Here is a 13,384-nt window from a genome sequence, read left to right as displayed (position 1 = left end):
TTTTACATTAAGAATAATAGTCTCATGAACCCACAATTCAAGTAACCTGCGCCCAAATTGGCAAACCGAAAGTAAACTGCACACAGCTGCATTTGTTCACAGCTGTTCAGTGCACAAGCACTCTAATGTGCCGGTGAGGGAAAATTCTCAGTCACATCCCTAAAAGGTAGAAAGGCTACCAAATTGATTTAATTATATTTTTCCAGTGTCTAACCAATGCAGCTTCACCCAAAATTCAAGCTCAGGTTTGCGCTTCTACCATCAGCTTGTGCAGTCGTTTGCTAGACAGAGAATAGGGAACATTAAGAAGCCAATATATTTAAAGTATAACAAGGTTAGGTCCCTATTCAAATTTCCACCCTATTAAAAACTGCTAGGCTATTAAATTTATGTAAAAGTGTATTAAATTTCACCAGAAAAACGAAGTGAATATATTATCCTAAATCTGAAAACCAAATTTTAAGTAGGCTCCAGTTTTCCCCCGTTGTTGGGTTAACGTTAAAATTGTGTTAAGATTGTGTTAAGATTTAACGTTAATGCAGGCAAGACTGCGGCCAAAACTGGTACTTGATTCACTATTCTCTCTCCACCGTCCCACTGACTGGAGGTTGTCAGATTGGCCACAGGATGCAGCAGGAACATTTGTAGCCGCAGCTGATGTAAATACAGCAGAGCTGGCAACCCAGATGCCGAAACGCTACTAACTTCGTGATTGGTCAATTGTGGAGGGTGGAGATTCAGGACAAAACATCAACACCAGCTGAGGCCGGCAATAAATTACAATATATCCTGGCCAGACTACTGTTGTCAGTGATACAAGTACTTGAAATTAACATTATTTCTTAATGTCTAGTGACATATCAGGGCCATTTTATGTTTATTTCTGTGTTTACTAGAAGCACGCAAACGCAACTCGGCCGTCGTCATTATGGCCTCGCCCACCGACTATACACGATGTGATTGGCCCGGCAAGAGTTTGGCGAATACAGCTCAGAAGGGTATTGAGAGTTGCTAGACGACACTCGCAGGCAGATTAGATTTGCTGCCGCTAGGGTGCATCCAGATTTCTAGGCTAGTAAAAGCCTACAGTAATGTAGAGATCCAGTATTAAAATATCCTAAATTGTTTATTCAACTTATGCCAATATGGACACAGGCATAAATGTGCATTTGATCGTTCAAGGGCAATAAGCCTAGAAATAGAACAGCTGGTATATTCAAACAAGCGCTGACAGGCAGCAAACGTGCACAGAATCCACAGCAAATTCAAAAGATACACACCAGTAACTCAAAAGCAGACCTGTTGCAATAGAGGATGCATGTTAGGTCTCATTTGCAGCCCTAATACTGCAAATTATATTTGGACTAGCCAAAGAACTACAACAGCCTGGAATAATTAAATAATTCTAAAGCACAGTGGAAGCATTTTAATGAGCATTAGCGGTAGCGTTACATGGACATAGGAAGATTAAGACCCCATTAAAATTAGAGACATGGACTAAAGTTTTCAATCTGAAGTATTATTGAGTTAAGGTTTTCACAGGGTCTTAGTCTAAAGCAAGTCTGCACTTTACTAGCATTAGTCACAGCACAGTGAATTGAGCACTGAACAGATCTGGAACAAAACATGGAAACAATGAGTCATTGCTACTCTTTCTAAATATTAAAATCTGCTTCTGCAAATACAGGCGGAAAGAGCAAGGCAAGATCAGTTTCATAAGCAGTAGTCATGTTAGAGACTATTAATTGACATTGGTTTCCCCTCACATGGAAAAATACTACTTAATACTATATAATATAAATATTAGCCAAGTATGAAGACAGCCCAGAGCAAGCATACCTTCTCTTCTGACAGGCCTGTTTACTTCTGCCACTGCCTCCAAACTTGATCATATCCTTACAGGCTGAACATTTGCCGCAATCAGGCGCTTGACAGACCTGAATGATAAAATGGGATGAGTTGTCACATGGACATTGCAGGCTTAATTTGGTTGCAATAAACAGCCATTTCTGGAGAATCTACCTCACAGACACCACAACGTTGTCTTTTCACACCACCCCCATCCTTATTGTTCTGGTCAATCTGATCAGAGAAAAAGGTGTCAAAGATCTGGTAGACCAGTTTGGTGGTGGTGGCTTTAGTCGGGCCCTTGCTGTCCTTCTCAATCTTGGTTGGATGACGAATGGCTTGTCTTCTGGCTGCTCTCCTGAGGGGGGAAAAAAAAAAATTACAAAATGCAATTAACAACAATACAACAATTTAGATTTCTCACAGAAGCCACTCACATCTAACTTAAAATAGAGCCATGCATGTAATGTATGGAGGTCACAAGACACTGAATGGATTGACAGTTTGTCAAGACTGGGTGAAGCAAATGTATAAGTTTTATAGATCAGGTGCAGTTTGGCTCAGCCTCTGAAGGAACTAAATGTTCTGAAAAGAACAGTCACCAAATAGGAAACCTGTAAAGTCAAACAATGGCAGCACAAATTAACATCTGTTATGCAGAGCCATGCTAGTCAGGGGGGGATAAAGAGAAATGGAAAAGGTTCGTTCTTATGAACAACCCCTTTCAGCTAGTGGTTTACCACCAACACAGACTACTGAAGTTGAGCACATAGGAAAAGATAAATAAGCCACACACTCAGCAGAAACATCAGGTTTTACATACCAGTACAGCTGCCTGCTGCATTAGGGAAGGTTAGAGGACCATTAGAAACAGATCATGGAACAAGCACAAGTGAATCCCAACAAACCACTGAATGTTTAGGGTGATTTCACACTTGGTCCGATTGCCTGGACCGTACCAGAGTTTGATTGCTCCCCCTCCTGGACGGGGTTCATATTTTATTTTTTGGGTCTGGACCGGGGCTCGTTTGTGTCAATGCAGCAGCTGTTTACCCGGTTGCTTAGTAACAACAGCGAGCGTGAAGCCGGCGAAATTCACAGCGTTGCTCCCATCACTTGTTTTTGAACCGTTGGATTTGTTAACAAAGCTTTAGTACATAGTGGCACTTGCGTATATCTGCTGCGAATGCACTGCAAATGCTAAACGCTGAAGAGGAGCAGAGATGAGAGCTACAGATCTCTGCTTGTAGTATGTCAGTGACACTCATCAGGTAAATGAGCGAAACATTCATCAACTCCTGCCATTAATAGCAGTTCACTTCCGCGATTTAGTACAATTGCATTCACATCAGCAGCGAACCGTCCCCGAGTTCATGTGAACCGAACCCCAGACTAGGGGTGTAAGAAAATAGATACACATGAATATCGCAATATTTTGTTTGCTGATACTGTATGGATTCTTAAAAACCACACACACACACACACACAAAAGATTCGTGGCTTTGTGTTCGAATGAAACCACAGACTGTATACAACCCAACCGCTAGATGGCAGTTTTATCTCAAAACGTAACTGGCGCAGAGACGGAGAAGTGCAAGGTGAATACGTGTGTGCGCGCATTAGTAAACCACACAAAACAGTAGAATTATTCCGCTCCCGCGGTTTACAGAGTTGAAGTGTGGACTCATTTTGGCTTCAGCTACAAAAGCCACTAAGGAAATCAACAAGTCATTTTGCAAGAGTCCAGTAAAATCTAGTTCTCAGGGAACATTGAATCTGAGAGAGAGAGCTTAAACATAGATTTGTATACATATACATGCGCTTATATGGATGTATACAATCCACGTTGCTGAGAAGCGTCTTGGTAGAATATAGCACATTTTCCTCTCAGTAACAAAATAAACACTCCAAAAGTGACTGCGGTGGCAGCAGAACGAAAGCATCTGATCATAGCGCTGTGGATATGGATGCACCAGCTCTGCAGTTCAGCCTACTTGAAATGGGACTTTATACAATAGACTGCATTAAAGAAAAACATCTTTACAGTATTAAATATAAAACATTCATCCAGTCATGGAATGAATGAACGATGCACTTTCTGTTGCTAAATAGTTTAGAAATGAAAAAATGCTATACTGTGAACCTTTAAAACATGTAGAATAAAGAATCCCGCAGTCACTTTACGGTTTCCCTTTACTTAGATTGCACAAAATAGTGATTAGGGATATAAATTATACTGTATTAATTAAATAAAACAAATAATGTTTTATGCATATGGTTGTGTTCTTTATTCTTTTAAATTAATCTTTCAAAAAAAATTAATTGTTTCTCTCACAATAAATCGCAATACATCGTACCGTAACCCCTGTATCGTGATACGTATCGTACCGCGAGATTCTTGGCAACACACAGCCCTACCCCAGACCACCTTTTTAAGCAGACTCTGGTGCGGTTCGCACCAGAGTTCGGAAGACCACGTTCACATCTAAACCAACCGAACTCTGATGCACTAGTGTGAAAGTGCTAGTGTGAAAGCACCCTTAGAATCTACCATAGCTTCAAGGAATAGTTCACCCAAACTGAAGTTATAATGTAAGCCTTTACTGAAAGTCACTGAAAGTAAGTGTTGTCAAAAGTACTGACCCAGGGTATATGCAGGAATCCTGAAGTTATTTCAATACCTTTTAAAGACTTTTTAAAGACCTTCTCAAAATATTTTAAGACCTCATCGCACTTCAAGTTCGAATCGGCAACAAACCTTTAATAAACAGTTGTAGTCGAATGTAGCCTTACAGTCTCTATCGTAGGCCATTTTTGTATCGTTTATATTGCATGTCTGTTTTACAACGTATGGAGGGCGACACATCCCCTAACTGCGCATTTCGCAAAATACATGACGTCACCCGTAGACAGCGCTCGCCAGGGATGGAAATTAACTTTTTTCAAAGTCTACCACTCAATGTTTTTACCAGCCACTTTTGTTTTTAACAAATTAATACTACAAGATCTACAACACTTAAGCAGTTTGTTTAATCTCAAGTCCCAATGAAATACTGACATTCACGATGATTTGTGGTCTTTTATGGCTTCCAGTTATGGTTTTTAGTCCCAAGAATGAAACTATACATTTTGGCATCTTTGAAACGTGTTGACAACATACTGAGCAGGACATTGTCAGTAGGGATGCACCGAAAACAATTCTTGGCCGAAACAAAAAAAAGAAACCAAAGCCGAAAAATAAAATTCAAACTAGAATGTTAAACTCGACCTCACTCATGTTCATTAAATAATAATGTACAGGCCTACAGAAAGGTACAGAAATTGAATAAAGTAATCAAATGTAAAATAACTGCATATTTAACTGTTTAAATGAAAGCTTAATCCTTATTAAACTTACAAAAGCTATTCAATCAAGAGCATTGTTTAATGTCAAACTAAATATAAGGACATCACTCAGGCAGCAGTAAAGGCTACTGCGCCTTTAAGACCTGATGCAGGGATATGCTCTTCTTTCTCGACTGTGCATACTATACAGTTCACTTGAGGCATATTCAGACTATGTCTGCTTGGATACTCATCAAGATGGACATGTTGACATACTTCTTGTGCGAGTTTGTCCGTTTTAGCGCAAGACTTGAAAGAGAACTCAATATTTGCGCGCTGTGAGACGAGCGCGCGCTATCAGATGATGCACAGCGTCAGATCTTCTCTCAGCACGCGCAAGTCTCACAAGCGCGTCTTCACGCGAATGATGACGGAGAAAACGACTGGTTATATGCGCACATACGGCAGCACTCGCATGCATTGTACAAAGTTTACAAAGAGGTGAAACAGCTCGGTAGGTGAAGCGAGTTTACCCGCCACAACTCTAAATCAGCCGCATTTGGCTGGTGGCGGTGCTAATTTCCATTCCTGGCGCGCGCGCTCCGAGCCGATCTCAGACTGAGCGTCCCGTTGTTTTTTTAATACTTATGGGGATGAAAATATTTATAAATACTTTTTGGACTCAAACTCTTTTGACAAAGCTTGAACAAAACACTTTCTTAAATTTTGACTTTGTAAAGCCGTGATAAGACTAATACTTTATAAGGGTCTTAATTTTCCCAAAAGTGATTTATCACCTTTTAAGACTTTTCAAGACCCCACAGATACCCTGTGACCGCAATACCAAATCGGTAATGATTTTTTTTTTTAAATGATGCTTTGAGCACTGCTGAGTAGGGGCTTAAATGATAAAAAAATATGGAAGCCTGTGTCTAGCAATATTCAATTTGCAATGCAATATGTAAAATGGCAATGCATTTCAGTATTTAAATTTACATTTTCCATAGGCCAACCATGTGCAAAATGATAAATTACTGGGTATCTGCGGTTTTCAACAAGACAGAATTAAGACCATTATGAATTAAAGACCTTTATCTCGCTGTTTAAACAAAAAAAAAAACAGATTCAGTAAAGTACTTGCAAGCAAATTAATTTATTTAAATTGAACAAGTATTAGTAGTAATCTTATTATTCATAGCTCAATGACAGACACGTTACTTTTTTTGGATCAAAATATTTTTATTTTATGGTCACTTCCATAAATTCGTGAACATTTTTCATAATTAGGATGCCTAATTAACCATAAGTCACATGGCAATAAAACAATGCATGAATCTTGTTTGGCAATAAAAAAAATTAAATAAAAAAAGGGCTGGTCCAGGGGTGTGCTATCTATATTAACACGATTGCTTGGGGTGGGAAATATGACTAAAATCATATAAGTAAAACTTTTTACTTATTGCTGAGGTTAAGTAATCAAGTAAACTGGTCAGTAATAAAATATATACTTGACAATAGACTATTCAATCAGAATAGGACAAATGAATACAACAAAAACATATCTACACAGTGCTTTAAGTGTAATGCTGCATTCACATCGTACGCAAATAAAAAGTTGGACGCGTGAACATTTTGAATCCATTCGTGTGACATTCACTAGACAACAGACGCAAATTCACGTCATGGGAGGGGGTTCTGCCAGGCAGCAGCAGTAGGACTAGCTGAGTTAAGGCTGCTCTCACCAGGGTTGATGAGCGCTGAGCTCCGGTGATCGCCTGGGTCTCACACCTCCGAAAACACCAGATCCAATTTTCAAATAGGAGCTCTCTTAATAAATCAATGACATATTTGAGCTTTAAACAACTACAATCTCGCCTGAAAAACTATTAAAACTACATTGTGACAATACAGTAGTATTTTTAAATTACTCTGTTTCCCATCCGTCACTTCACCACATGACAGCAGTAAGCAGGCTCCTCATTGGTTAACACGGCGCGAATATCCGCAAAAGTTCAGATTTTTCAACTTTCATGTGATCCTTTCCGCGTGAATCACGCTATTCGCGCTCCCTCATTCACACGAGTCGTGCCGCAGAATGCCTACTCACGTGTCTGCATTGACGTAACATGTAAATCACTCACGTGAATCGCGTCATTCGCATGCGGTGTGAACGCAGCATAAGTGTTGTTTTCCCCGTTTGTGTTGTTGTTAAGCTATTCGTTTGCTTTCACTTTAAGAACTTACTAATGCGCAGATCCAGTGCTTACTGACACACGTCCCAAACTTTTTTACTCAATTCAGGATATATGCATAATGTGTGTATTTGATCGGTCAAGAGTAGGCTAATGAGCCTAGAAATAACATCCAATACACTCGCGCGAGCGCTAAAAGACAGCAAACACGCAGTCTGACTTCAGAGTTGGGGGTTTATGCCACTGTTATTAACTCTTTTTAGTGCAATCAGGTATATTATACTTCTATTTGGTCATTATTCAAGATTGTGAGAGTCGCCGTCGCTTTCACGATCGCAGAACTGGAAGAACCGTCAGCTGAAGAATAAAAACCATCTTATGCGTCTGTGGGGTATGATCAGAAAGAGGCTCGTGCCAATAACACGAAAGCTGATTGGCTGCATCTGTTAGTGTTCTGTTAGACCAGTATGTTCTTAGAACTATAGATATTTATGGTAAGAACATCTTGCAGAGAACGTGCCTGGCGCTTATGCACCTTAACATGGGTGCGGTCACTGACGTGAGCTGTGGTTTACAACAGATTATTTTACTCAAATAATATTTTCCACAATGCTCTGGGTATAAGCATTTAACCGTATTAGTCACCAATTAATGATCACACTAAAACATCCAAAATACTAAACTCACCTCTTTCCCAAAGTAACACCAGCCAGCTTGATCAAGTCTCTCATACAGGGAGTGACGATGATGGGCTGCTCATCTGAGTCTCCAGCCTCATCATAGCTCTCCACCTGCTCCACCACAAACTGGGCATGGCGCAGAAGTGTGTCTTCAGTGAAACGGTTGAAGTTGAGCCCAGCAGGTGGAACAGTAGTCTAAGAGACAAATTAACACATTAGCACTGCTTCTGATGGGACAAGAGACTTATACTAAGCTTTAGCATGTCAATCAGCTCACCTCGATTTTATTAAGCAGATCCTCATAAGTGGCATCCTGGTTCTTCTGGAGAAATTCAACCACAATCTTGCTCATATAGATCTTCTCCTGCATCAAAGCAAAAATAAGCGAGTACTCCTCACTGGGGTCCATTAGGATGTAGTCAGCAAAGGCTGTTAAGAAAGAACAACTGTTGGATTTGACTGTGCATGGTGAAATTTGACTAGAAGACACTTCCACACAACTCAAAAAAAAAAAAAAAAAAAAAAAAAATTACCTGTTGTGAAACCAATTAAAGCCTTCTCCCCACCATCAAAACCAGTGATCCACCAAGCATTGATGGGACCAAGCTTCTTAGCAGGAACCCCACCTAAAGAAAACAATTTACAAGTGGGTCATTATTCCTGTATGATACAATAGAGAAGAAACAGCATTGTGTTTTAATCTGACATGCTGGATTTGCAGACAACGACCCGAGACTTGTTTACAAACGATTCCGTAGGGAAATTAAGTGAAAACCATGTCATCCCCACGTGAGCTGGAACTTCATTAAAAATGAAATTTCAACCACACATTCCTAATATTAGGATCCGAAGGAAGCTTATTGCGGTATTCCTGGTTGTGGAAGAAGTTGCTGCATATATCTTGCCATCTTCTTCGGCATGTTTATTGTTGCAGGCTAGCGCGAGCCGATCTACTCCATGAGGTGGGTGAGACGTGGTTTCGTCGCACAATGACGTCAAAGATGCGCACACACACGATCGTTTACTGGGTCTGGCGTCTATAAAAGCTTTTCTTTGACTTATAAGAATATCCTTTAAGTTTCAGAGCTGAAAACTTCCTTGTATTACCATGACCTGTTTATATATCAAAAGCTCACAGGAAAGTTTATTTCTCAATTCATAACCCTTTTATTAAACTAGCAGACTGCATGCCTACACTACCTGTTTTTCTGTGTCTCTGACTCAAGTCACAATCACACTAGACTGTGCATGCAAAATTTCTTTGGACATTGCAACAGTTGTCATGTCATGCTCTGAAATGTCTTAGATTTGACATGGTAGTAATACACACACACACAAAAAAAAAATCTTCTACTGGTCTTCACATGATACCAATTTGCTGGCCCAGACAAATTTTATTTAACTTAAAAGCTTCTCTCAATTGCATGCTGCCAATGACCATTAGGTTACACATTACAATACACACGTTTTGTAAGCTCACTGTTACACATGCATTTATCCTGATTCTTGTGACAGCTATAACTCAAGGGACAATTAAATGCACAGCCAGTCACAATTTATTCTCTGCATCAAATGGGAACACGCTGTTGCACAACTTTGATAACCAAGCTTATTTTGAGGAGTTTTTATTAAGCCGTTTGGTCGGTTAAACAGTCGGTGTGGATAAATCAAGTTTGTCATAGACTTTCGATCTATTAAAGAGAATGTAGACAAACTTTTGAAGAAAAAACTTGATCCATTAATGTACTTACTGCATGTGATCTCACTGTTTGAAGCAACAACGTAAAATTTCTATCAACATGTGGTGCCATGAATTAAGCAATTATTTTTGAATAATTAACTCATAGGATAAGAGTCATGAATAATGAGTTGTTGCCTTACTATAGTACGAAAAAGCAGCCTATGATGTTGCCATGAAGACAAATTTAAACCAGGAAGTTAAGACATCAAAAAGGTTTCAAATTAACCATTCCTCCCACATTCAAAACTAATGGGTCCTTCACACTGCGCAATTTTTCAAAATCGAATAGCGAATGACCCTTGTCAGACTGTACGAACATGATCCCTGATGTAAGCCATGTCACACTGTAAGATCTCAGTTGGCATTAATGTCAGACTGCACGATAGTGAAGGCGCGCTAAAAATGGACGAGCGCAAGAAAACTCGTCCGGTGTTTTATATAATCAATGAATGACGCGGTCGGTGACAGTGAGCTGCATGACACGCTGGACTGAAATGCTGGCTACAAAGAAAGCTTTAGCTCTCGTTTTGGTCATAGTTTGTCTTGAAAAACAGATATTTGACGGTCGCCGTAGGAGAAGTCACACTGCAGGATTGTAGGGCTGCAACGATTCATCGAGTAACTCGAGTTAATCGAATCAAAAAAATCCTCGAGGCAAAATCATCTGCCTCGATGCTTCGCTTAGTCCATTTAACTACACACAGATATTGCAGAAAGACATTTTTGTGTAAGGACTCGGAGTATGAGCGGATTGCGGTTATATCCGCGGTTCAGGTGCGTAAACATCCCAAACATTGCAGGTGGATGAGAGAAATCGTTAATATGTTGATTTTAATAAAGACGCAGAACTCTCATATCACGCTAAAACGCAATGAATGCGCGTCGTTCATTAACTTTCGTTTTCAGCTCATGTCGAGATCAAAGACCGCAATGCGAGAGAGAGAGAGAGAGAGCGGCCGGGCATCAGCACTGGTAATATCATTTAATATCGCTGTTTTTAAATGAAGAAAACTGTGTGTTGAGCTTCAGGATCCGACGCTGAACATTTAAGTTTCATTTGCGGCAGTTTACGCGTCAGCTGAGGAGATACGCGCGACTCCAAACACATGAACTCGATGGAGTTTGCAGCTTTGCACATGGATCACCGTCATTGTGATGTGTGTGAAATCTTTAATGAGACTTTATATATCCTACTTGATAATATCTTCGAAAAAATGCACCATTAGATGTTCTCAATACTAGGCGCATTAAACATCAGAACCAGCTGCACGCACGTGTGTGTGTGTGTGTGTGTGTGTGTGTGATGAGCAATAGCGCTCGTCAGAGCTCAGAGCTGCGTGCTTTCATTGATTTAAATATCACACTTTAATCATATTTATAGCTACTAACTTAAAACAAGCTGTGTTACAATGATGAATGATTAGCTCAAAAGATCAGCATGTGTGATGTACTTTAACTGAATTAAACATATCTCGCGTTTGATCACGTTCTAGCGGTTATTCCTCCGTGTGATGTATAGGTTGTCGACCCTGGTTTATGTAAATAAGTGTTTTTGTTTTGTTTAGCAACCTACTTCAGTGTAGCTAATATGTGACGATAGCATCGCGCTTAACACGGAGGATTTGAAGTTGTGACGATCGGGTGCGGGTGGATGGTTTGCTTCAGCTGATTCGGTGACGATAGAGCTGATCCACACATCTCTTGTTCCAAGTAAACCTGTCCAATATGTTTTGCTTCAGTAAAGGAGTAAATAAGACAGTAAATGCTTATGTCATGCCTGAGCTGGAGCTGAAACATGAAAGTTAAGTTGCACAACATAAATACAATGTTTAGTTATTTATATTATTTATAGAATATTTATAGAATATTAGAATATTTATATTATATAGAATGTATAGAATATTTATATTATTTATATTGGCATTATTGTTATTTATATTACTACTATTTAGATTTATTGGTTGTAGGTTTAGTTTTAGATTGAACCATGTTTACCTTTTTAAAGTAATTTGAAATAGATTTGTATTTAATATAATATGGCAATTGTATGCATTAAAATTGTTTAGTTTCACAGTTATTAATGTATGCAATTTCAGCAATAAAACTACATTTTTCTAAAAAGAAAACAAATTAGATGTTAATTTTAAGATACCCGTCTTATTGTCTCTTATTGCTCTTTAATAAAGAAAAAGTAATTATTACCCAATTAATCGATTAATCGATCGATTAAGTGGTAGATTAATCGATTACAAAAAGAATCGATAGCTGCAGCCCTACAGGATTGTGCCAAATCTTCCGACACCGCTCAAATTTTACCTCAGACGAAATTCCAGCACAGCCCTCATTAATCGGCTGCCGGTAAACATGTCAAACTAACGACCAAAGACGTTAGATTTTAGCCTAGGATCAAGGAATTATTTAGGATTTGCTAAATTTGTCTCAGACGGCCAAATCGTGTCCAAAAAATCAGTGTGCACCCGGCTTAACAGATGGTAATAGGCTTCCATTATGTCCAACATATACTAGGGCTGTACGATTAACCAAAAATTAACCAAAGGTTTCAGGACCCCAAACAGACATTTTTCCCTGTGTCAGTTATTTCCGTTTTAGTCACGTAACTCCGCCCCGTCAGTCACATCAAGTGCAGTTTGCAGGCACAGATGCAGGAGCAGTGATCTTTGTTTATAGATGCCCAGAATCACCATAGTAACGTCATGTTTTACATGGTTTATACAGGGAAGTCTATTGCCGTTCTTATAGCCTACACGCTGCCACACACAGACACAAACCCAAAGCCAGATCGCTTTCACTTTCATCCTCCAAGTTTGTCAAGTAGATGCATTTAAAGGTTTGCCAGATTTACCATTTAAAGTGATTGTGCACTATTTAAAAACAACAATAGGGAAAACTTATGCATTCAGTGCTCAGCTTTTTTGTAACAGAGCCTCACTGACAACGCATGCGCAGACTGAAGGCAGACCTTTCACCGGAGTCCTCACAAAGCTGCCATTTGTATTTGTTTTAAGTAGTGCTGTCAATAGATTAAGTCGCCATTTAGCCATTTGTCATAATTTGCTATAATTTAAGTAAACATTACATAACTAGTTTCTGCAAGCTTTATTGGAGACTCCAAAAGGAAACCAAATATAAGGAGTCCATATAATTCTATAATAAGTTTGTACACACCCAAGCAACCATGAAAAAAAAAAGACCTTACTAAAGAAGCTTTACTGAATTTATCATAGTATACAGTATGTGTACAGAGCAACAACGAGATTTTCATTTTAGATATGTTAAGTAGCAAAGAAATCTAGACGCATCCTAGCAGCAGCAAATCTAAATTGCCGCGAGTGTCGTCTAGCAACTCTCAATACCCTTCTGAGCTGTAAAAACCAAACTCTGGTCAGGCCAATCACATCATGTATAGAGTCGGTGGGCGGGGCTTAACATAATGATGGCGGCCGAGTTGCGTTTGCATGCTTCTAATAAACACAGAAACTGGCGAACAGCGGTCTTTCAAATCAGCTCTGAAAGACTTGGAGTTGAGCTTTTCTCTGAGAAGAGAACAGCACTGAAGTCATTCTTAAAAAGGGAAGATG

The 13,384-nt window shown here is 39.4% G+C and overlaps 1 protein-coding gene across 2 annotated transcripts in view; it reads right to left on the bottom strand.

Annotated features, from left to right (window-relative positions):
• Nucleotides 1-13,384, bottom strand: part of dnmt1 (DNA (cytosine-5-)-methyltransferase 1) — a 32,313-nt gene that overhangs the window by 13,643 nt on the left and 5,286 nt on the right. The window contains exons 12-17 of one of the 2 annotated variants that reach the window (XM_067421270.1): nucleotides 8,578-8,670; nucleotides 8,322-8,473; nucleotides 8,052-8,239; nucleotides 2,672-2,686; nucleotides 2,023-2,206; nucleotides 1,840-1,937 (exon numbers count right to left, since the gene is read on the bottom strand). In XM_067421270.1, coding sequence (XP_067277371.1) covers nucleotides 1,840-1,937; nucleotides 2,023-2,206; nucleotides 2,672-2,686; nucleotides 8,052-8,239; nucleotides 8,322-8,473; nucleotides 8,578-8,670 — 730 coding nt within the window. The remainder of the gene's footprint in view (nucleotides 1-1,839; nucleotides 1,938-2,022; nucleotides 2,207-2,671; nucleotides 2,687-8,051; nucleotides 8,240-8,321; nucleotides 8,474-8,577; nucleotides 8,671-13,384) is intronic. The other variant, XM_067421278.1, reaches the window with a different exon arrangement.

The sequence above is a fragment of the Pseudorasbora parva genome, chromosome 2 (genome assembly GCF_024679245.1).
Source record: "Pseudorasbora parva isolate DD20220531a chromosome 2, ASM2467924v1, whole genome shotgun sequence".
NCBI classification, from domain to species: Eukaryota; Metazoa; Chordata; class Actinopteri; order Cypriniformes; family Gobionidae; genus Pseudorasbora; species Pseudorasbora parva.
Note: the sequence above shows the minus strand (reverse complement) of the source record. Positions and strands in the feature narration are given on the sequence as shown.